A 23767-nucleotide genomic window follows, 5' to 3' on the forward strand; every position below is an offset into this window, starting at 1 on the left:
ACTCAGCTCTGCAGATACCAGCAAATGATGCTTATCGAGCAAATTTCCAACCCCAAAATTCTCTGTCTTCGTCCTGATGCAGGTCACCATATTTCCCGGTACCAGCCTCTGCATCCACTAGGCTGCAGACCCTAAGGCCACAGCACGGTCACCTAACCATCTCCAGGGCACCTTCCAAGGTCAGCACCATGTCACTGAGCTCCGTTTTTTCTTTTTGTTTTGTTTTGTTTTTTGAGACAGAGTCTCGCTTTGTTGTCCAGGCTAGAGTGAGTGCCGTGGCGTCAGCCTAGCTCACAGCAACCTCAAACTCCTGGGCTCAAGCAATCCTACTGCCTCAGCCTCCTGAGTAGCTGGGACTACAGGCATGCACCACCATGCCCAGCTCATTTTTTTCTCTATATGTATTAGTTGTCCAATTAATTTCTTTCTATTTATAGTAGAGACGGGGTCTCGCTCTTGCTCAGGCTGGTTTCGAACTCCTGACCTCGAGCGATCCGCCCGCCTCGGCCTCCCAGAGTGCTGGGATTACAGGCGTGAGCCACCACGCCCGGCCATGAGCTCTGGTTTTGAAAAGGTTGGATCACTTCTCCAAATAGCAGTGACAGGGACAAAAATCGGTCTTCTTACCACTCCACTTCCACTGTCTCTTATTACTACTGTAGCATGATGAAAAGTCATGCATAGAGTCAAGAATTTTGGAGAGCCTCATGCAATCAATTTTCCAATACTTTGATAGTAAAGTTCAAAAGGAGCAGAGTTTCCTTGTGAGAGAACATTTTTTAACGGGGGAGGTTGTATTGTGTAGTGGTTCCAAATATTCTGTAGTTACATTGCCTGGAGTCAATCTTTTCCTTTATCGTGGCTGTGTAGATTTTGTCAGCTACTGAACTACATTGGTGTCAATTTCCTTATAGAAAAAAGTAGCTAATAATAGTACCTATCTCATAATTGTACCTAAAAAGTAGCTAATAATAGTACCTATCTCATTATTGTTATGATGAAGTGGATTAATACATAATATGAAAATTTTAGAATAGTAACAGTCATATGGAAGAATTAAGTATTAACTATCATTATTAATTTATAGTTTGAAAGGGCAGCTGCACCAGAAGATTCCATATATTAGATGACTTTGATGCCTATTTACAGAATCCATATTTTTTATATTTACTTCTTGAATTACAGGAGGCTAGGCCAACATCAAATTTATATATTTACTTGTTTGTTTAATGCTGGAAATTCAAAAGAAAGTTTTTAATTACACTTTAAAGGTTAGAACCCACTTTACCTCCTGTAAGACACTTTCCTCAACTTTCCAAGCAGAACGAATCACTTCCTATTCTGTGTCTCTCCCACACACAATTTTTTTTTATTGGTCTAATAATTTGAAAGGTGATCATCCGAAAGAAGCACAATATGGTATCTCATCTCTGTGAGTTGATTGAGACTAGAGAAAGTGTTTTACTAATTTATAAATATGAAGAAAGAGTGGCTGTGCAGGGTGGGCCAGTCTGTGCGTGTTAATCACGTCCCCTTCCCTGCAGGTGTTCTCCCTGGCGCTGGCCGATTTTTATTATGGGAACTAAGAGGTCAATCTTTGGAGCCAGGCTACCTGGTTTACACCCCAGGTTTGCCTTTCACTCGTTATGTGTTCCTGAGCAAATTTCTTCACCCTTTGGTGTTGTGTCTCAATTTCCTCACCTGTATAATGAGGAGGATAATAATACACACTTCATAGAATTGCTTTGAAGATTCAGTGAGTTAAGGTAGAGGCAGAAAGACCATTTGGAGCAGAAATTGATGGCATGGGCTCGAAATAAACATTTGGTGTATGGATTTGAGTAATCCTTGTGTGGGCCATTGTGTCCAGAGTTGGCAAGAACTTTAGAAACCATCAGAGGAATGTTTACATGGGAAATTTTTGGTGTGTCCGAACTTCAATTTTTTAATTGCTTATTGTCATGGAAAACAATACTGTGAAAATGAGCAAATGCCTATTTATAGCTCATGGTTGACCAGTAACCACTGCAGGATTCTACACTAGCTCTTGTTTAATGAATATGAGGAGTTCAGAGTGAATTGAGCAATGTTTTTCTTAATTCCATGCAAGTCTATATTTAATATATTACAGTAAAAATAGGATTAAATAATACATAAGGAACTTCAATCATTTAATGTGCAAACGTTAATTACTGAAGGCAGGGGCTAAAGAACACTGACTGACTTTTCTGAATCTTCGATATGAAAAAGACACCTATTTTAAGCTATACTCTCTTCACTTACGGAAAACAGCATGCAGAGGTTTCTACATAAATTCGTAGAAGAAAAGTACGAATTTCTGATTTTACTAGGACATGGACTGGGATACCATCATCATCGGTTTCATTCAACTAGGAACCATGTTACTAAGAATTGATGACATCTAGCTCAAACCTTCTCCTGTGACAGGACACACCTTCACCGTGCGGTGGCCCTGTCCCAGCCCTGCAGGAGCGCTCACTGTGACCGGCAGAAAGTCCGGGGCCCGGGCTTCAGAGGCACCAGAGCTTCTTTTAGAAACACATCCAGTGTTTCGTTGTCCCTCACCCAGCCCAGAGATGACTTAATTAGAACGAAATGAGGAGCCTCGGTTTCCATTATTTGGACAGATGGAATAGACTGTGACAACAGCGTCTGCACCCACTGGAGGAGAACTGGAAGCCGGGGCCCAGTGCCTCTCTCGCCTCGTGCTAATTAGGTGCAACCAACCGTGGAAGAGAGAAAGTCCCCAAGTGTAGTCTCCTGAGAGCTGCGGGCCGTGGTCGGCCTTGCAGGCAGGAATACAGAGGGGCAGAAAACACCTTGACCTGGAGCCAGTAAAAGAGCCTAAGCGATTTATTTATGTGCAGTCCAGTAGGACTTTACAGCTTCCTAATGCTCCAGCACTGCGTTCCGTCAGCCTCACAGCAACCTTGTGAACGAGACAGGGCGAGTGTCATTATGCTCATTTTACAGAAATACAAAGTGACTTTCCCAAAGTCACAAAGCTGACAGATAGCGGGACCCATGTCCCGGACCACTGTGACACGCTAAGCTCTATCTAAGAGTGTGATGGTCTTTCTGCTCATCCGTTAAAGGTTATGCACATGTATGTGCACACATGCACATGTATTTGGTGCGTACGAATGCATGCATGTATAATTTTTTCATGGTAAAATTATACATCCTCATTGCAGAAGCATCAAGAGGAAATGTAACAGAAGCGGAAGGGCCTGAAGGAAAAACAAACGGCAAAGAGATTTTCTGTCTCCTTAAACCTTCCCCCACTCTTTTTTGGGAACTGCGTTCTGGCCGCATCCCTGAGGCAGGTTAAGTCTTCGGTTAAAACTCCCAGGTGGAGCCGGGCCGCCATGCGGGCGGTTGGTGGAGTTCGCTGGCTCAGTCTTTGGCGGAGATGGGAAGATTAGAATAGTTAACCTCAGTAACCGCCTGAAGCTGAGCACTCTCTCTTTAAAAGCTCTGTATTTCTGCCTATGTTTGGGAAATTTGGATTTTGAGAGGAGAAGGTCGATCTACCACATTTCCTCTTTTGTCAGCAAAGTAAACTCTTCCCTTCCTCCCGGAATGGTTTGTCCTTGTTCTTCTGATTTGGCCTCGTGGACAAGTGGCCGAGCTTTTGGTAACAGACATAAAGAAGAAATTGTGTCCTATCACGTGAATATTACTACTATCGTATTTCTTAGGCAATCTAGTGAAATTTTGCTGGGAGCAGGAAGATTTCACTTGATTTCATTGTGTGGGTGTATTCGAGAAATAATGCTAACATAGATTTTGCAAGTTTGGCTTTTAGAAGAATATGACATTTCTTTCCTCAAACCTACTTGGGGGCACTCATTTAAATTCCCGTGCTAGGTCTCAAGTCCTCAGAACTGAGGTTTGCATAAATTCAGCATGCTTGCCAATGTCACACCCATGGGATCAATGTGCCTTTTTTTCTCTGTAACATACTTGTTCTCTGGCCGATGACTACCTCAAGGGTCCTGTCAAGTCATCCAAAATTCTTTTCCCCTCTAACCTAGTCTATTTCAAGTAGAGAAAAATGAAAGCAATCAAAAAACTTGTCTTACTTGTAACTAAATTGTTTGATCCTAAAGTTATTTCACCCTTCAGAGCCTTAACTCTTTCATCTTTAAAATGAAGTGTTTGGCTCAGATGATTTTTAAGTTCCTCTCAAGCCCTCACTTTCTAGAATCCCATTATTAAATAAGTCATGTCAGAGTATAAGTGCCCAATAACCCTGACCTCACAGGAGAAACTGTATTTCAAAGGTGGATTTTTTTTTAGACCAGATTAATTTATTCATACATTCATTCTCTTATATATTAATTCAATAGGTATCTGCAAAGTATCTACTCAGAGCTGGGGTACCTGGGTCAGTACACTGTCCCTAGCATATAAGTAAACAGCTAATTGTGAAAAGAATTAACACAGGGAAAGTACAGACTGTATTAGCCCTGCTGCAAGGGTACCCATGTAGAGTATGTCCGTGTGAAGGAATATTTAATTTTAGTTCGAAACAAAGCAAGATTTATTATACTTATATACATTTTTTTATTTATTGGATTTCATCATTATATTCCAAAGACATAATATAGCTTATGATGCTTCTAATATTAATTTTTAGCTTCCTTATATAATTATCTTGTGTTGTTTTCCTACCAGGAATGCACAGATATCAGGGGAAAAAATTGTGTTGAAGTCTTCGATAGTGTGTGACAGAGTATTGCACGTTACCAATGCAGGCGTCTGCCACAGCGAGCAGTGACAGAACACATGCAGGTGTGTTCGCTTTGCTAGAAGGTATCCTTGCTTGGTTTTCACATTAACCTTCCTTCCTTCAAAAGGGATTTCTCCGTTGTGCTTCTCACAGTCTTTAGGAAATTCATGATGTCCGTGCCTCCGGTGCCTTTGTTTTCCAGCCCTGACGGCTCTTCAGGCTTCTCGCTTTCCTTGGGCTGCCGGCGTGCAGGGATCACGATGTACTTGGTGACGATCTGCAAGTGGTAGTTCCGCAGGGAGACCAGGGCTTTCACACACTCGTCATACGCCCCCTGCAGGTGGGCGTCGCCTCTCCGCAGCACAAACTCCCGGACCGACGGGCCCGACTCTATGGAGCGAAGGAAGTCCCGGTGAGCCGGTGGCATGTATGTTCTCATTTCCTGGAGGAACTCAGCAGCGGATTCTAAAGGAACAAGAGAACCGTGAAGGAGCAAGGGAGGCCAAAGCGTTGCCTGATGCAGGGAGAGGGGCAGAGTGAGGTCCCAGTGGGAGGGAGGTCACCAGCCCCTACCTGGCAGGAGTCACCTGGGTTAAGACCATCCTATCTGGTCACGATGGAAACTCAGACTTGGGGGGGGAAGGGGGGAAAGGGCATTTTTTGAAACCTTAAAATTTGTACCCCCATAATATGCTGAAATAAAATAATAAAAAAAAAAAGAAAAAAAAAGACCATCCTATCGGAAGGCTAATGTCTGGCTAATAGTCTTGTTACTATAACAGCAATGGTAATTATTGTAGAGTACTGTTCATTCTGAAAACAGCAGGAGCTAAACTCATCCTTGCATAAGAGAAGACTTCTGTTTGTACTTTCTTTCGCACTTTTCTGCTGCATTTGATCCTTCTAAGAAGCTGGTGGTACAGACAGGGTATATGTAATCTGCACTTGGCGGATCATGACACTAAATCTAAGAGAGTTGAAGGGGTCACTTTAAAAATAAGTGTCTGCATGAAGAAAAGAACATGTTTTCACTCTGCCCAAGGCTTTCCCCTCTGGCTGTTACATACAAGTTTAAGAAAACAGAGAAAAGTAGATACAAGTTCTTCCTGGTGCTTCTCCTGCTCCTCTTTCTAAGTCCCTAGGAGGAGCATAATCGATGTGGCTCATCTTTATTTATTTATTTATTTATTTATTTTTCGAGACAGAGTCTCACTCTGTTGCCCAGGCTAGAGTGAGTGCCGTGGCGTCAGCCTAGCTCACAGCAACCTCAAACTCCTGGGCTCAAGCGATCCTCCTGCCTCAGCCTCCCAAGTAGCTGGGACTACAGGCATGCGCCACCATGCCCGGCTAATTTTTTCTATATATATTGGCTGGCCAATTAATTTCTTTCTGTTTATAGTAGAGACGGGGTCTCGCTCTTGCTCAGGCTGGTTTTGAACTCCTGACCTAGAGCGATCCTCCAGCCTTGGCCTCCCAGAGTGCTAGGATGACAGGCGTGAGCCACCGCGCCCGGCCTGTGGCTCCTCTTTAAACTCTGGTGCAGCCATTGCCCTGGGCTGCTGGGGACACAGACAGGGCAGCTGAAAAAGAGTGGAGCCCAGCATCCCCTTGTCACTGAGGTCCCTGTCATCTCATCTGCGGTGACTTTCTCCTTGTGAAACTGATTGTGCATTGGCAGAACATGTGATATGGGCTTCACCAGGCTTTAAAAGGCATGTTCAAGTCTCCAGGTGGGGAGAGTGACCAGCCCGGGTGTGAGCCTCGGCTCTGCTGCGGTCTCGGTGTCTGGCGGTTAACAGGGGCCAGTCGCTGCTTCTCACTGGGCTTCTGCTTCTCCATCTGTGAACTGGGGTGAGGACAGCCAAGTCCCCCCTTCACTCATTGTCCTTCAGGTAAGTTCAGAGGAGATTCTGATGGGAAGGCGCTTTCTAGACATTCAAACACCATTCTTTTTATTTTTATTTTTAGGGTTTACTTTATTTCTATAATTCTCATTCTATCTCTCCCACCGTCAACTATGAATAAAAAAAAAAAAATAACTCTGGCTCCCTTTACAATGATAGGGACTTAGGTATATAGAACTGAAAGTCATTCTCCCCATTTCAATCATTCTTAGAGAAATTGAGTGATTTGAGACCTTCTTTTCATGGCCTGCTAATTCTTTTTTTATTAATTTTATTTTATCATATTGTGGGGGAGCAGATATTGTTAGGGTTACCTATATTGCCCCTGCCGTTCCTCCCCCCACCCCTGCCTTAGCAAAACATCAGGCGTGTCCTACCCCCAGGTGGTGCACGTCGCACCTATTTTGCGACAGGGACCGGTTTTTGTCAGCTTCGGCTCACCTCCGCCCGTGCTCTGCTGGATGCCCAGCAGGACGTCGAAGCACTGGAAGATGCTGCTTTGGGCGGCACTGCCCCCCGCGAACTTCCTTGGGGTGTCCCAGACCCCCTCATACAGCAGACCCTCTGACAGCTGGGGGTTGCCTTTCCAGCTAAGCCAGGAAAGAAAGAAAAAACATTCTTTGGGTTAATTGCCAGTTTTCAGATACCATATCTTGCACTAGACGTGACCAGAGGGTGATGAGAGAGATCTCGCCATCCTTTCTTCCCACCCCTCCCCCCACTCGTTTTCATGCATGAGAATAATAAGATAATTCTGAGAAGATGTGGCATAAATATTCTAAGAATGCGACCTTATTCTTGCATGAGCACAGACCATTCCACATTTTTTTTTTTTTGAGACAGAGTCTCGCTCTGTTGCCCAGGCTAGAGTGAGTGCCGTGGCGTCAGCCTCGCTCACAGCAACCTCAAACTCCTGGGCTCAAGCGATCCTCCTGCCTCAGCCTCCCGAGTAGCTGGGACTACAGGCATGCGCCACCATGCCCGGCTAATTTTTTCTATATATTTTTAGTTAGCCAATTAATTTCTTTCTATTTATAGTAGAGACGGGGTCTCGCACTTGCTCAGGCTGGTTTCGAACTCCTGATCTGGAGCCATCTGCCCGCCTCGGCCTCCCAGAGAGCTAGGATTACCGGCGTGAGCCACTGCGCCTGGTCCCATTCCACTCTTTCTTAAAACGACTAGTTTTCCTATCTCCCCTCCAGTGCATCTCTGGCCAAGTCACAGAAACAGCCTGTTCGAGAACATACACTGTCGTCTGAACTCAGTGAGTGGTGGGGACCATTAACAGGAATTTGGCGTGTTCTTTCTGTTCACGAGAGCAAACAAATCCAAGCACAAGACTACATACCCAGACAAATATTTGCGAAGAACATTGAAAAACAGTTGTGGGTCCACGTGTTCTGTAAAGAGATAGAACGTGTTTCATTACGCAGAAGCAGAGGCACACGGGGAAACCAAGGCGTGGTGAGTAACGGATGGTGGGTTTCAACACGGATCGCAGGAAAAGGCCTTAGGTCAGTCTGTTCAGAACAAAGCACCTGCAGACAGGTGCCCAATCTCCTGCCCCGTCCCCGAGGAGCCCCGCTCATCACCTGTGTCCCTGATGGGGTCACCTGTGGGGCTTCTGCACGGCTCGTGCTAGGAGCCAGCTGCCCACCTACCCACCTACCAGGCATCAGCCGGGCCGGCTGAACTGTCAGCATTTCCCGAGCACTTTTTCTTTTCTTTCCATTTCCTTCCTTCCTTCCTTCCTTCCTTCCTTCCTTCCTTCCTTCCTTCCTTCCTTCCTTCCTTCCTTCCTTCCTTCCTTCCTTCCTTCCTTCCTTCCCTCCCTCCCTCCCTCCCTCCCTCCCTCCTTCCTCTTTCTTTCTTTCTTTCTTTCTTTCTTTCTTTCTTTCTTTCTTTCTTTCTTTCTTTCTTTCTTTCTTTCTTTCTTTCTTTTCTTCAATATTTATTATATTCTTTCTTTTCTTTTTTTAATTTTTTTTTTTACTTTCCCTTCTCTTATTCCATTCTAAATCTGTAAGGTCTGGATCCCTAGCACTTCTTTATGTGCTTACTGACATAACAGGTAAACTATTTAAATAAAGAAAAAACCTCCCCCCCTCCCAAAAAAATAATATAAAACTGAAACAAAAGTCTCAGCCGCCCTCTGCCTTGTGCATCCAGGAGTCTCCTTCCCTATTTGACTGGGAGGTCCAATGCCACGGGCCAAGGAGCAGTAACTCAAAGCCCAGGGATAAACAGTCACGTTTGTTAAGTCTGTCCAGTGGGCGGATTTCCTTTTGCAAATTGCTACTTATCCATGGTTTGGGTTTTTGTAGTTTTTTAGCTGTTAATTTTGCAGCACTTTTTGAGCTCACTGGCTTTTCTGTATAGTTTCCTAGTTAACGTGTAAAAAAGCAGAATTAGAGAGATCTTACCAAGCAGAAACTATCTTTTCCAGAACTTAAAATCACCTTCCCATTTAGCGAGTTTTTGTATGGGATTTAGTGGGAAGTAAGGAAGCTCCTTAGAGTTAAATAGATTCAGCTTGGAATCTCGGCTGCATTTACTACCTGTGTAATCTTAAGTCATTTGTCTTACCTCTCTGAATTTAGATTTCCTCGTTTGTAAAATGGAGATAATGAAACCTACTATGTAGAAGGTGTAATAATGATTTAGCGAGGTAAAATGCATAGAATAAAAACATATTAAGCGATAGTTGCTTTTTGCTTCCTTTTCCCCAACAATTCTATGCAGACAATCAGAAACATCTGTTAGCCTAGAAGGTTGTATGGCACACAATACTTGCCATGGATTTGGCGAAACACGTCAAGGGCTTTCTTCAGGGAAGAAGCTACATCAAGCAGTGCCTTTTGCAGAGTACCCTCATCCTGGTGTTGCACTGCACTGAATATAATGGGAATTACCTTAAAAAAAAAACAAAGACAAACGCTTAAGATTTCCTAGGACTATTCACTTACATTGAATAAAATTCTCCCAAATCTTAATCCCTAGATTAAATTTGGGATTTTACACTTCTTCTTTCCTGGGCTGAGAACCCTATTTGACTAATTTCCCTGAATTTACATAAACTGGGTTGGTTTATTCACTTAGCATTTAATTAATTTAGAGGTGTTTACATATATATATGTGTGTGTGTGTGTGTGTGTGTATACACACATATTTCTATTTCTTTTTTTTTCCCTTTCTTTTTTCTTTTCTTTTTTTTTTTGTTTTTTTGTTTTTTTGAGATAGAGTCTTGCTCTGTCACCCTAGGTAGAGTGCAGTGGCATCATCATAGCTCACAGCAACCTCAAACTCCTGGGCTCAAGCGATCCTCCTGCCTCAGCCTCCCAAGTAGCTGGGATTACAGGGGTGAGCCACTGCGCCCAGACATCCATTTCTATTTTGAAACCGTTTGAAACCATTTATGCCACTGTGTATTATAAGCCAATGCCAAACTGCATTGAAAATTTTATTTCTTACGGGGGTTTCAAATTTGATTCTAAATATATGGCTCTGAGAGTTTATATTTCAGGTGATACAAAAATATAAAGGAAATATTTCTTTCAATCAGATGATCCCTTACCCCCAATTAAATAATCCCATGCTGTATTTGTTCAGGATAAGGTTAATTCATGCCGGCCGGGCGCGGTGGCTCACGCCTGTAATCCTAGCACTCTGGGAGGCCGTCGCGGGCGGATTGCTCGAGGTCAGGAGTTCGAAACCAGCCTGAGCAAGAGCGAGACCCCGTCTCTACTATAAATAGAAATTAATTGGCCAACTAATATTTATAGAAAAAAAAATTAGCCGGGCATGGTGGCCCATGCCTGTAGTCCCAGCTACTCGGGAGGCTGAGGCAGGAGGATCACTTGAGCCCAGGAGTTGGAGGTTGCTGTGAGCTAGGCTGACGCCATGGCACTCACTCTAGCCTGGGCAACAAAGCGAGACTCTGTCTCAAAAAAAAGAAAAAAAAGAAAAAGAAAAGTGAATAGAACAATAAAAACTTTAAAAGTAGGGGAAAGCTTACAGAATAAATAAGGACACAAAGAAAGAAAATATCTGTGTATAGCCATTGCAGTGTGTTTGTGTTTTAAGTCGTGGTGTTACAAGGGAGTCCAAAAGTTAAAAAAAAAAAAAAAAAGTTGATTCGTGCCTACTTTGGTTCAGTTATTAAGTGATTGCTCTGCTCATGTGAACTGACATATGCATTTTCAAGTGTGCGTGGACCTACTTTGATTGCGGAAGCAGCTGCTATTTCCACCAACAGAGAAACCAGGAAGAATCCTTTACCGCAGTTCCCACCAGGAAACGAGAAAAGAATGTCCATGTTCCTAAGAAAATCCATTGAGGAAGGCAAGAAAGTTCACACAAAATTATGGTACATTTGTAGAATACATTAGAGTTTTCAAGCATTTTTTATTTTATTTTATTTATTTAATTTTTTTTTTTTTTTGAGACAGAGTCTCGCTGTGTTGCCCAGGCTAGAGTGAGTGCCGTGGTGTCAGCCTCGCTCACAGCAACCTCACACTCCTGGGCTCAAGCGATCCTCCTGCCTCAGCCTCCCGAGTAGGTAGGACCACAGGCATGCGCCACCATGCCCGGCTAATTTTTTTCTATATATATTAGTTGGCCAATTAATTTCTTTCTATTTATAGTAGAGACGGGGGTCTCGCTCTTGCTCAGGCTGGTCTCGAACCCCTGACCTCGAGCTATCTGCCCGCCTCGGCCTCCCAGAGTGCTAGGATGACAGGCGTGTGCCACCGCGCCGGCCAAGCATTTTTATTTATCTGATTTTGTTTTAAAAATAATTTTGTGAGAGAAGTATGGCAGGTATTATCGTCTTCATTATCTAGGTGGGAATGCTACTCAGCTAGGTAGGCCCGTTGTCTACGACCATATAATTAATAGTAAACGGGTTAAGCTGAGACTTGACATTTCATTTTAGAACTTGGAACCAGAGTCCCAAAGTAGTTCTGTTTCTATTATCCTGTTAACTTTTCACAGACATACATTATATATTACTATAGACATTAATATATACTCAATGTTTATAGAGATATCTGTGAGGCAGAGTTTTAAGAAGTAGTTGTTTTGTTCAAATAAATATATTCACATTTTTATCTGTGAAGCCAATTCAATTTCTCAGTGGTTTACCTACTTTACGAAACAATTGCCTGGGAAATTAAAATAACTGGTTAGACTCTATTTTACTTTTCTGTTGAAGTTTTGGCATTGGTGCAAACACAGTTGTAGTGTCTGTATATCTGTTAGTTTTGTGGTGGTTAGATTCATGGTTTCTGAAGCCAGACAGTCTTGCAGGTCACTCCCCAGGTGACCTTGAGTAGTAAGAATAAGTCATCTTTCTCTTCCTCAGTGTTCTTATCTGTAAAATGGGGTATCATTTTACAGATGATATCATCTTCAAGTTTAAAAACCTTACAGCTTCCCGTTTATTTTAAGATATTGTTCAGCCTGTAATCCTAGCACTCTGGGATGCTGAGGTGGGTGGATTGCTCAAGGTGGATTGCTCAAGGAGTTCGAAACCAGCCTGAGCAAGAGCGAGACCCCGTCTCTACTATAAATAGAAAGAAATTAACTGGCCAACTAATACATATAGAGAAAATGAGCCGGGCATGGTGGCGCATGCCTGTAGTCCCAGCTACTCGGGAGGCTGAGGCAGGAGGATCGCTTGAGCCCAGGAGTCTGAGGTTGCTGTGAGCTAGGCTGACACCACGGCACTCACTCTAGCCTGGGCCACAAAGTGAGACTCTGTCTCAAAAAAATAAATAAATAAATAAAAAGAAAGAAAAAAAGATTTTTGTCGCTTCAAGGCCTCTCTTGCTGTTTCCTCCAGGAGGAACGCTCCCATCTTCTCCTTCTCTAGCTAGTTCCTATTCACTCTTCGGGACTCAACTCAAATACCTCGCTTCAGGCATTCCCCCTTCACCCTTTTAGTTGGTTTGGGTTCCCAGTGCTCTATCTTCCTACCTCTTCTCTTAGCCGTGTGGCAATTCATGAGAGCTTCACAATCTCCTTTCCTCTCCTGCAGTTTAGCTTCCCTGACGGGCATATGCCAATGATGTTTGCTTTATTAACTTCCCCGTCTCAGCCTACGTCTAGTTTATAGGTCAAAAGTAGTAGTAAGGGTTGGGTCAAAAAGATCAGGTTTATGTACAGCTACTTATTGACACTGGTGGCTTGTTCCAGCCACAGAGATCATTAAGTCATAGATACACAGAGGTTTGTGCCTTTTGTATTTATGCATAGCTATTACATGTAGATGTGCAAATAGTACTTTTGTATACATCTGTACATATACATATATATCAAATAGACACAGTCATAATATAGTCAGAGACATAATTTAAAACTGTGGTTAATTGCTTTTAGAATAATGACTTAACTTTTGCCTAAATCGAATCATTCGAAAATGAACTTGGAGCATATTAATTGTGGGGCGCGGTGACAACGCCATTACAAGATGGCGCCGATTTCCGGTGGCCCGCCTGTAGTAAACAAGTTCAGCGCATGCGCAGAGTAAGTCCTGGCCTGTTCTATAAGTATGCATATGAAAGATCTTAGCTTGGCCTATCAGTAATAACCCTCGCGCGCTTTTAACCTATCCCCATCACTTCCCTCCTTCCTTTGAGTATATAAGTGTGTGAGAGCTTGTGCTCAGGGTCTTCCGCATCATGTAAGTCTAAAGGGAACCCCATTAAAGCACTGTCAGAAGAACTCCAGTTGCCGCGTCTTCCTTGCTGGCGAGGCGGGCGCGACAATTAATAAACCTACAGTCACTTTGAATAACAATTCTTAGAATAAAATGAGAATCAAATACTTACTCATAAGTCATGGGCCTTAGGAGAGCAGAAATGGATTCAGTGGCCGGTTGGAAGAGAGAAGGAAAACCAATGTAAAATCAAATGGCTTTGAGCTATTGTTATTAGATTAAATGTTACTGATCTATCAGAGGTAAGACATAGGTAAAAAGGAAAAAAAATATATATGCTTGTTCTATTTCTCAAGTAGGCATTGGAAACATTTAACTTAATAACTTATAAGTGAAATAAAAAATTAAACATGCAAGAAGCACACATGGACAGTCAAAACTATTAACAGTTGTTACTAATAAGAAACTTTCCAGATCAAATCCTTCCATTTTGCTGTATTCCTATTTGCAGAGACGTCTGTGACAGGTGCACAGGCCCAGGACACTTTTTTTTTTTTTTTTTTTTTTTTTGAGACAGAGTCTTGCTTTGTTGCCCAGGCTAGAGTGAGTGCCGTGGCGTCAGCCTCGCTCACAGCAACCTCAAACTCCTGGGCTCGAGTGATCCTTCTGCCTCAGCCTCCCGAGTAGCTGGGACTACAGGCATGCGCCACCATGCCCGGCTAATTTTATTTATATATATATCAGTTGGCCAATTAATTTCTTTCTGTTTATAGTAGAGACCGGGTCTCGCTCTTGCTCAGGCTGGTTTTGAACTCCTGACCTTGAGCAATCCGCCCGCCTCAGCCTCCCAAGAGCTAGGATTACAGGCGTGAGCCACAGCGCCCGGCCCCAGGACACATTAATTCTCTCATAACCATTATTACAGCAGATGCCATCACTCGATGGGTACAAAAAGGCCTAGATTTTGAGTAGACTGCCCCGAAAATCCAGACATCACTGCCTCTACTGCTAAAGATGTGTCCACTCTTAAATGCAAGTGGCTACTTGAAAATTAGATTAGTAGAATCTCAAAAACACGTTAATTAAAGGAAGACAGATACAAAAGAGTACATACTCTATGGTTTCGTTGACATACGCTTAATAACAAAACAAAATAACTTTTGACAAGACAAAGGAAAATATATTTACCTATGGCTGGGAAGGAAATTGGATGGAAAAAAAAAGCACAAAGGAATTTTCTGAGGTGGTAAAAATATTCTATATCTTGCTTAGGGTGGTGGCTGTACGTATGCATACAGTAGTAATATTCAAACTGACAATTTAAGATTTGGACATTTTTCTGTATTTTAACTATACACCTCTCTCATATATGTATAATACACTTGATGTTATGAACATAGCAGTCCAAGAAACTAACAGAGAAGAAAACTGTACTGCTAAAAATTAGACCAATAAATAACTATTTTTTGATTTAAATAGCATGCACCCTATCCATTCCTATTAGAATCACTGTTTGCTTACCCATTGGGATCCTTTTTCTTCCAATTTGCCAGGACACAGTCTGCATATACGAGAATAGGAGGGAGTCCCAGCTTCTCAGAGAGTTTGCAGTAAGGAATAGCAATATTTCTTGGCAAGATCTAATCAAAACACAGTATTTAGTTTTAACCATCTCACCACTTTTTCTGCTTCCTGGATACCAAAATATTATCTGTTCTACCTAATGGCACTTTGAAACCAAAGGAACATAATTTTTTTTTTTTCTTTTCTCCATTTCATAGCTGAAATCGTTAAATGTCCATGCTCTGGATTTGGGTTGGTGAGGACGACACCTGACCACAGAGAGGGAGAGGGGTGGAGTACAAGAGCGACAGAGGCTGCCTCTGGCTTTCCCACGGCGCTGTGAGGACTCTCCCTCATTCATTCTTGCCTCCGCCCCATGGATATTTATAAACCAATCTTTCAATGCAAGATGCTACACTATCCACGGGCAATAAAAAGATAAAAATCAATTGTCTCAGAGATGGTGAAAGTTTTTATAATTATGACTTTTGGGTAAGTGCAAATAAATTGCTGCTCTTGCGGCACAGCGTAGCAAGAAATTCTCTCCCGGGTGATCTTTTGTTTGTTTGTTTTGGTTTTTTTTAGAAAGCTTCTCACCATTGAATGACATTGGTGGTTGGTCTTGAAAACTTACTGGTGCTCCAAGAAGGAATCTGCTATCCCCCTTTCTTTGTATTTCCTTGTGGGAATTGAGTCACCCACCCTTCCTCAGGGGAGGTGAAGTTTGCTCTGTTCGGCCGCCTAGCACTGCCCTCCACGAGCCGGGCGGGCCGCTCTGGTTCTGGGGTGCACTTTTGCCTGGCCTGTTGGTCTCCTCAAGCCCGCCATGTTTCCCAACAGCTCTTTCAGTCATAAAGCTGACATCTTGCTCTTGATCTGCCTGACTTCCTCATCTCATTGTCAGATGACTTAGCATTGGGTGGCCCCTAGGTAATCAGGGTCATAGTCGTTGTCATCAGCAGCTTGTGGCTGGAATTTTGAAATTAACCAGGAAAGAAAAGGCCAGTCTGTGTGGCCAGTCTGAGGTGGTGGGTGGGTGGTGGAACTTCAGTGGGACTTTGGTTGCGCTACTGGGCGGGTAAGGAACAGAAGTCGGCAGATCGTACACATTATTCCACTCCTGTATTCATCTGTGCTAGGCCAATCCCTAGGGAGAGGTTACTGGGACTCTCTTTTGGTTTGACTTAGAGTGAAATTTAGCTATCAAACCTAATCTAGAATGGCTCTGTGCTCATAATCACTACTTTTATAAAATAAGACTGTGGCTAACACACTTAAATGTATACATATAAATACACATACTAGATGACATTATTTTGAAACTAAGGTTTTCTAACGTTGATCAGAGTAGAGTGAAACCAATATATTCATTCTTCCATGTTGACAGATGTAAGGTAGCATTTTAGCATTAACTAAGAAGAGCCAGAAAATATTCAGACTTCCCCAAAAATCATAAATAAAGAAAAATGGTTCACATTCAAAGATATTTTTTGTAGTATTATTTATAATAGTGAAATACTGAAAACAAGCAAAGTATTTATCAACAGAGGGTTTAGCAAGTAAACAAAATTCAGAAATTCAATGAAATCTCAGTCATTTCAAATGACTAGAATGATCGTGTAGTAATTAAAATGCTGACAATATAACTTAAGTTAAAGAAGCAGGATATATAGGTATTTGTACAGGATAGAGCAACTGTGTAATAAAAGTAAAAAGACTAAAACTATAATAATGATAACAGTTGATATGTTAAGCAAGTGAATGTTTTCTTCTTCCTTTTTTTTTTCTGTTATCTAAACCTCGCAAAATACAAGTTATGCTTTTGGAAAATTTTTATGTGAAATGGAAATTGGATGCAAATCTGTCACGTGGCATAAGAAATATTAGAAAATCTCCCGACCTTGCGGACGTCTCCGTCACCTCGATCCCACACATACGCCATGGTGATGTAGCCCAGAACCAGGTGCGCCAGGCGCTGCGGCTTGTGCCCTGGGAGCCCATCAATGCTGAGCATTGGCAACTGCAAACAAATGGAGAGACACTGACTCATACCAACTTTGGTGATGTTGTGGGCTTCAAAACCAAGTTTATGATGTTAAGAAGCAACAAAAGGTCCGGGCGTGGTGGCTCACACCTGCAATCCTAGCACTCTGGGAGGCGGAAGAGAGAAAATGGCTCAAGGTCAGGAGTTCGAGACCAGCCTGAGCAAGAGGGAGACCCACCCCCCCCCCCGCCTCTACTAAAAAAAAAAAAAATAGAAAGAAATTAATTGGTCAACTAAAAATATATAGAAAAAGTTAGTCAGGCATGGTGGCACATGCCTGTAGTCCCAGCTACTCAGGGAGGCTGAGGCAGGAGGATCGCTTGAGCCCAGGAGTTGGAGGTTGCAGTGAGCTAGGCTGACGCCACAGCACTCTAGCTCGGGCAACAGAGCGAGACTCTGTCTTTAAAAAAAAAAAAAAAAAAAAAAAGCAGCAGCAAAAGAAGACAGCCAGGCACCGTGGCTCCTGCCTGAAATCCCAAAGACTTGGGAAGCTGAGGCAGGAGGGCTGCTTGAGCCCAGCAGTGTGAGGCAGCAGTGAGTTTTGATCGTGCCATTGCACTCTAGTCGGGGCGACAGAGTGAGACCTCATCTCTATCAAAATAAGAAAAGAAGAAAGAAGACAAATGAAAGACGTATTTCAAACCTTCTCCACTTCTGCTCGGAGCTGACCGTTCTCAATCAGAGCGGGCAGCTGCTCGGCAATCACCATCCAGGCCTTATAATCATCAGGTAGCTTTTCCTTTAAAAAAGAAAAAAAAAAAAAAAAACACACTTTTATTTACTAGTGTCAGTTACTGCAAAAATCGTCTTGGCTTCCCAAGGATAGTCCACCTTACGCTAGATCCACTCTGCGCCAGCCACTGTGCTGCCTGCTCGCCGACAGGATTGCAACCCGCACCTGCACCTGCGCCCACACCTGCACCTGCACCTGCGCCCACACCTGCACCTGCGCCCACACCTGCACCTGCACCTGCGCCCACACCTGCACCTGCGCCCACACCTGCACCTGCGCCCACACCTGCACCTGTGCCCACACCTGCACCTGCGCCCGCACCTGCACCTGCACCACCCCTGCCGCCTCTGCGCCTCCTGTCTGCCTCTTTTCCAAGTCTACCTCGAAAGTTCCGCTAAAATCTTCCTGAATATTTCATTTGCCACCAGTATCCTCTATTTTAAACCCTATGAATTATGCCTTTCCGTATTGTTAAGTAATTTATCTGCTACTTTTTTTCTTCTTGGGTAGATTTCAAGCTCTTCAAATGGAAGAAAAATGAGGTATTTTAAATGTCTAGTAGTGGACTAGGCACTCTGCTCAATAATTTCACTTACACATTTCTCCTTTAATTCCTGTAACAGCCCAAGAATTTATCTCTATAATCCATAAGAAAACGTAGGCTCGGAGAGTTTATGGAACTATTTTTGTATATATAGCTTATTGTAATTCAAACATAACTGTTTCCAACTTTCAGAATCTATGTCCTTATCTCACTACCTCCTGATGACAAGGATTGTATTGCGAGTTTTTTTTTTGTTTTTTTTTTTTGTAGACAAGGTCTTGCTCTGTCTCCTGGGCTAACTAACTACAGTGGCATCATCATAGCTCACTGTAGCCTCAAACTTCTGAGCTCAAGGGCTACTTCTAGCTCAGGCTCCTGAGTAGCTGGGACTACAAGTATGTGCCACCACCTGCAGCCAATTTTTAAACATTTTTTGTAGAGACAGGGTTTTGCTATATTTTTGAGGATGGTCTCGAACTCCTGGCCTCAAGGGATCCTCCTGCCTTGGCTTGCAAAGTGCCAGGATTACAGGCATGAGCCACTGCGCTTGGCCAGTGCTTTTAATTTTATATCTTTTACAAGACTCAGCGCAACACTGGACATATAGGAGGTTGATTACCTACTTTGGTTTTACTGTAGGCTTGTTTTTTGCTAAGTACAATGAAATCCAAATAAAAGTATCTTCCTTACCATGTTATCATCTCATCTCAAAGGGAAACAGAAACAAAAGACCCAGGAAACATCTTGAAATGAGATAAAGATCCCTGAGCAATTTCCTGTACAACCTGCCCCCACCCCCTTCCATCCACTGTCTTCAGGGCACACCCTTGAGGTCATCCATGCTTAACCCTGGGGACTCAGTGCAAACAGAGAGACTGACTCGAGTCAATATGGGTGAGGTCTTAAGCTTCACCCATATAGTTAATATATAATAAGTTAAGGCCCGGCACCGTGGCTCACGCCTGTAATCCTAGCCCTCTGGGAGGCCGAGGTGGGAGGATCACTCAAGGTCAGGGGTTCGAAACCAGCCCGAGCAAGAGCAAGGCCCCCGTCTCTACTAAAAATAGAAAGAAATTAATTGGCCAACTAAAAATATATAGAAAAAATTAGCCGGGCATGGTGGCGCATGCCTGTAGTCCCAGCTACTCGGGAGGCTGAGGCAGGAGGATCGCTTGAGCCCGGGAGTTTGAGGTTGCAGTGAGCTGGGCTGACGCCACAGCGCTCTTCAAAAAAACAAAAACAAAACAATATATAATAAGTTAATATATAAGTACGCTATACAACAGGAAAGCAAATATAATATAAAATTGAAACATTTTCAAGATCTGTATGTAATTCTCTGATCTAAATTGATTAGGGCAGATTTTTAGCAGTGAGAAATTCAGGCTGCGTACTAGATAGCCCCTTTTCTTGCTCGGAACTTTTCTCCCTGACCACACCAATGCAGCGCTCTAGTGCTTTAGTGATAAATGTTTGCTGTTGTCTCTGTTGTTCCGTGTTTCATGGTGTAACACACCTGATTTTTTGGTTATTGCTGTTTTCCCCAAGTGACAGAAATACTCTTTTGTTATGTACCATGGGTAATGTTTTATTTGACCGCGCCTTTAACAAACGTAACGTTCGATCAACAAACATGCTTCTGGTTCCGAGGATCCCTAAAGGGTAGAATATAAATTAAAAAAGAATAATACAGAGGATTTTGCTAAGATTAGAGAATGTATTTTGTTTCTATATGGAATCAGAAGACATTATTTTCCTTTGGAATAGAAAGCTGATACACAGAGTATGAAAGATGGAACATACATTTTTGAGCTCTAAATTTTTAGAAAAGATCTTCAGTGAAGACATAAAAGTAACCCCTAATTTTGTTTTCATGTTTCGAGACACTGAATCTAATTTCCTCAGCATCTCAGCTAACAGAATAATTTCCTAAGTAGCCAAAGAGGAGTTTTTTTTTGTTTTTTTTTGGGGGGGGGTGGTTTAACCCTCTGAGTCTATTCTAGAAGTTTCCATAATTACCACAGTTGTTGCATTTTTCAAGAGAACTAACTCTTTGAACAACAACAAAAAAACCCTTGATATGAAGTTTAGTAGTATCTGAAAAAGACAGTTCTATTGAACCATTGATAGTGCATCCTTGAAACCATCCAATCCTGACATCTGGGCACATATGGGGTGGGTCAGGGAGCAAGTCTGAATATTATCGATTTGAAAGTATAAAGCAAACTCTGGGATTCTGGCAATAACATTAAAGCATATGTTTCATTTTCTTAATTTAATATTCTGAAGAGGAAAATTATATTGGGAGGCAGAGGTTGCTTCAGATTTTCCTATATTACATTTCAGAACACAGTTAGGTTGGAATCTTTGGCTAAAAATATATCGTTGCGTTTAATGGCGCTCTCCAGAGTGTGGACAGTAACTGAGCTACGAACAAATAAAAATATACTTGTGCGCAGAATTGCTACAATTGTTACAACATGTAACTGGTTCATGGAAATCTGCCCTGGAATCTCATGTACCTTGTCCCAAGAGAGAGAAAAGCAATGCTTTGTGTTCTCTTCTTTAAAAAAGAGAGCAACTCTAGAGTCAGACTGGTTAGGTTACAACTGCCTCTTTCACTTGCTGGCTGTATGAGTCTGATAATTACTTAAATTCTGTATGCCTTATATTTCTTACCACTTGGGATGGTTTGTGAGGATGGAATGAGTTAATATTTGTAAACTGCTTAGAAGAATACTAAATTTTATAACTAAAATATTGATATAATAAATTGATTTATATGGCATTCATCAAAAGACAACTTAGGAAAATGTAGTCTCTTTTATTTTTTTGAGACAGAGTCTCGCTCTGTCGCCCCCTGGCGAACATGCCCTGGCGTCATAGCTTGCAGCAACCTCAAACTCCTGGGCTCAAATGAGCCTTCTGCCTCAACCTCCCAGGTAGCCTGGCTATTTTTTTCTACTTTTGGTAGAGATGGGGGTCTCACTCTTGCTCAGGCTGGTTTCGATCTTCGGAGCTGCCATCCTCCTGCTTCAGCCTCCCAGAGTGCTGGGATTACCGGCGGGAGCCACCGCGCCCGGCCTGTCAATGTAGTTTTTAAGGCAAATATTTTCTCCACATACCTTGCACTTTGTAGCTAAAACTTGCAAAAAAACAAAAGAGCTAGTCCAGACTCACATTTGAATTTTATGCTCAGTAAACAGCATTATTAATACCATACAAAATTGGCTTGGTGTGCAACCTCATAAATGCAATCAAATTAGGAACACATATTTTGCACAATTTAAGGTATATCAGTAGAGAAAGGGTTTTCCCTTTGTCTCCTGGACCATTTATACCTTCAGCTTTTTCAAAACCTCCTCCAGAAATGCAATTGTAATACACTTACTTTTGCTTTCTACAGTACAATTCTTCTGTAAAGCTAAAATACTTCCCAGCCTTCCCCTATCCTGTCACTCTGCATGTATCTACAATAAGTCACCCAACCACAGTTGTTCAGCAGTTAACTTGTCCAGGTTAAGTGGTGAGAAGAAAAACGCATTTTCCCACCTTACAGCGCCCTCTCTTACCAGTGGATTTGGCAGAGCGAAGCCCACATCTTCATCGATGTGGTATTCCTCGGTGATTTTCCAAGAACTGTCCATAGGAGATGCCGTGCCATGTGCCATTCTCGCAGTCTACGCCTCTGGCACCCCGTAGCCTCTGAAGGGTTGCAGAACATCTCTTTATTATAGTGGTTGCCATGGGCAGTGACCACAGCCTCTCACGTAGTCGGTGAGGAATGACTTCCCCTTTTGGAATAGTTTCATTTTCTAGTTTCTTTATATGTAATTTGATAAACAATGAAACCACACAAGCATCATAGGAAGAAAACTGAAAGTCTGTGTTTGATAGCAAATCTCTTAGGGACATCATTTGCTTACTGCCATATAGGAAGCTGGAAAGGGTCTGATTGTAAACACAAGAAGTATGAAAAGGTGTGACCAGAAAGGAACATTTTGTTTATGGAAATTTGTAAATTTTCTTCTTCTCTTTCTTTTTCTTTTTCTTTTTTTTTTTTGAGACAGAGTCCCACTCTGTTGCCCTGGCTAGAGTGCCATGGTGTCACCCTGGCTCACAGCAACCTCAAACTCCTGGGCTCAAGCGATCCTCCTGCCTCAGCCTCCCGAGTAGCTGGGACTACAGGCATGTGCCACCGTGCCTGGCTAATTTTTTCTATATATTTTCAGTTGGCCAATGAATTTCTTTCTATTTTTAGTAGAGATGGGGTCTCGCTAAAAATAGACAGGGTCTTGCTCAGGCTGGTTTTGAACTCCTGACCTTGAGCGATCCTCCTGCCTTGGCCTCCCAGAGTGCTAGGAATGCAGGCATGAGCCACCACGCCTGGCTGTAAATTTTCAAATTAAAATAAAGAATTGTATCATAGGCCGGGCGCGGTGGCTCACGCCTGTAATCCTAGCACTCTGGGAGGCCGAGGTGGGCGGATTGCTCGAGGTCAGGAGTTCAAAACCAGCCTGAGCAAGACCCCGTCTCTACCAAAATATAGAAAGAAATTAATTGACTAACTAAAAATATATATACAAAAAAAATTAGCCGGGCATGGTGGCGAATGCCTGTAGTCCCAGCTACTAGGGAGGCTGAGGCAGTAGGATCGCTGAGCCCAGGAGATTGAGGTTGCTGTGAGCTAGGGCACTCACTCTAGCCTGGGCAAGAAAGTGAGACTCTGTCTCAAAAAAAAAAAAAAAAAAAAAAGAATTGTATCATAGCTATAGTCCTAAACTATTATTTAGTTATTTGTCATTGGCTTTTTTTTTTTTTTTTTTTTTTTTAGGCTTCCAGGGTTCTTTGAAAATATCAGTGTCTTGTTTTCAGCAGCTTGGAAATACAAGCTGTGACACACTGAACTATTAGTCAATGGCTCTGAAGTAGGAAAAGATGGAAGCACATGAAACATTAGAAAAGTTGCACCTCTCCACCGCCCCATCTTTCTCCCCTGGACTTTCTTCAGTGTTCACACGATGAAGTTCCCTCTTGTGCACATTCCTAACAAGCGACTTTTAGGAAGCTCATCTTGCATTATCAACTGTGTCTGACTGCCAGAGACTCAATGAGGCAACTGTCCTCATTTGGGGACTTTGGAAGGTGTTAAAAGTTGAAGCAAAGGATAAAAATACCTTGAAAATGTTTCTTTCAGAATGCGAATTGAGACTGCATTTTGTAAAAGTTTTCAGGTTGCTGGCTAAGGGCGCTACAGCAAAAGCAGAAGCCCTATCATTCCTTTTGGTCATCATCAAAAGGACGAAAGAGAAGGATTTTTAGTGTTCAGTACATTAAAAGGTCACGCAGTTCTGTCATCCAGTTTGTCAGTACTTAAAATCACTTAGCGGCCCATGGCTTTGCTGCGTTCTAAACTAGCTCCCGCGCTCCGCAGCCGCCGCCGCGCCCTCACCGCTGTGCACGCAAGGCTGCGCCTCCTTATCACCTGACGACTTTGCTTTCTTTTTTTTTTTTTTTTTTTTTTTTTATTTTCTTTTCACACAGCAAGTCACAGAAGAACGACTT

The 23767-nt window shown here is 42.7% G+C and overlaps 1 protein-coding gene across 1 annotated transcript; it reads right to left on the reverse strand.

The window, feature by feature from the left end:
• Positions 1-4566: 4566 nt before the first annotated feature.
• On the reverse strand, positions 4567-21956 carry IDO1 (indoleamine 2,3-dioxygenase 1). The gene is made up of 10 exons (XM_012777431.3): positions 21775-21956; positions 17569-17664; positions 16782-16901; positions 14840-14958; positions 13491-13505; positions 10880-10979; positions 9455-9572; positions 8009-8060; positions 7102-7250; positions 4567-5221 (listed from the first exon to the last, which is right to left on the reverse strand). The coding sequence occupies exons 1-10, from the start codon at positions 21871-21873 to the stop codon at positions 4857-4859; spliced, it is 1233 nt and encodes a 410-aa protein (XP_012632885.3). The 5' UTR covers positions 21874-21956; the 3' UTR covers positions 4567-4856.
• Between the last annotated feature and the right edge of the window lie 1811 nt (positions 21957-23767).

Source organism: Microcebus murinus, chromosome 24, assembly GCF_040939455.1.
Source record: "Microcebus murinus isolate Inina chromosome 24, M.murinus_Inina_mat1.0, whole genome shotgun sequence".
Taxonomy (NCBI): domain Eukaryota; kingdom Metazoa; phylum Chordata; class Mammalia; order Primates; family Cheirogaleidae; genus Microcebus; species Microcebus murinus.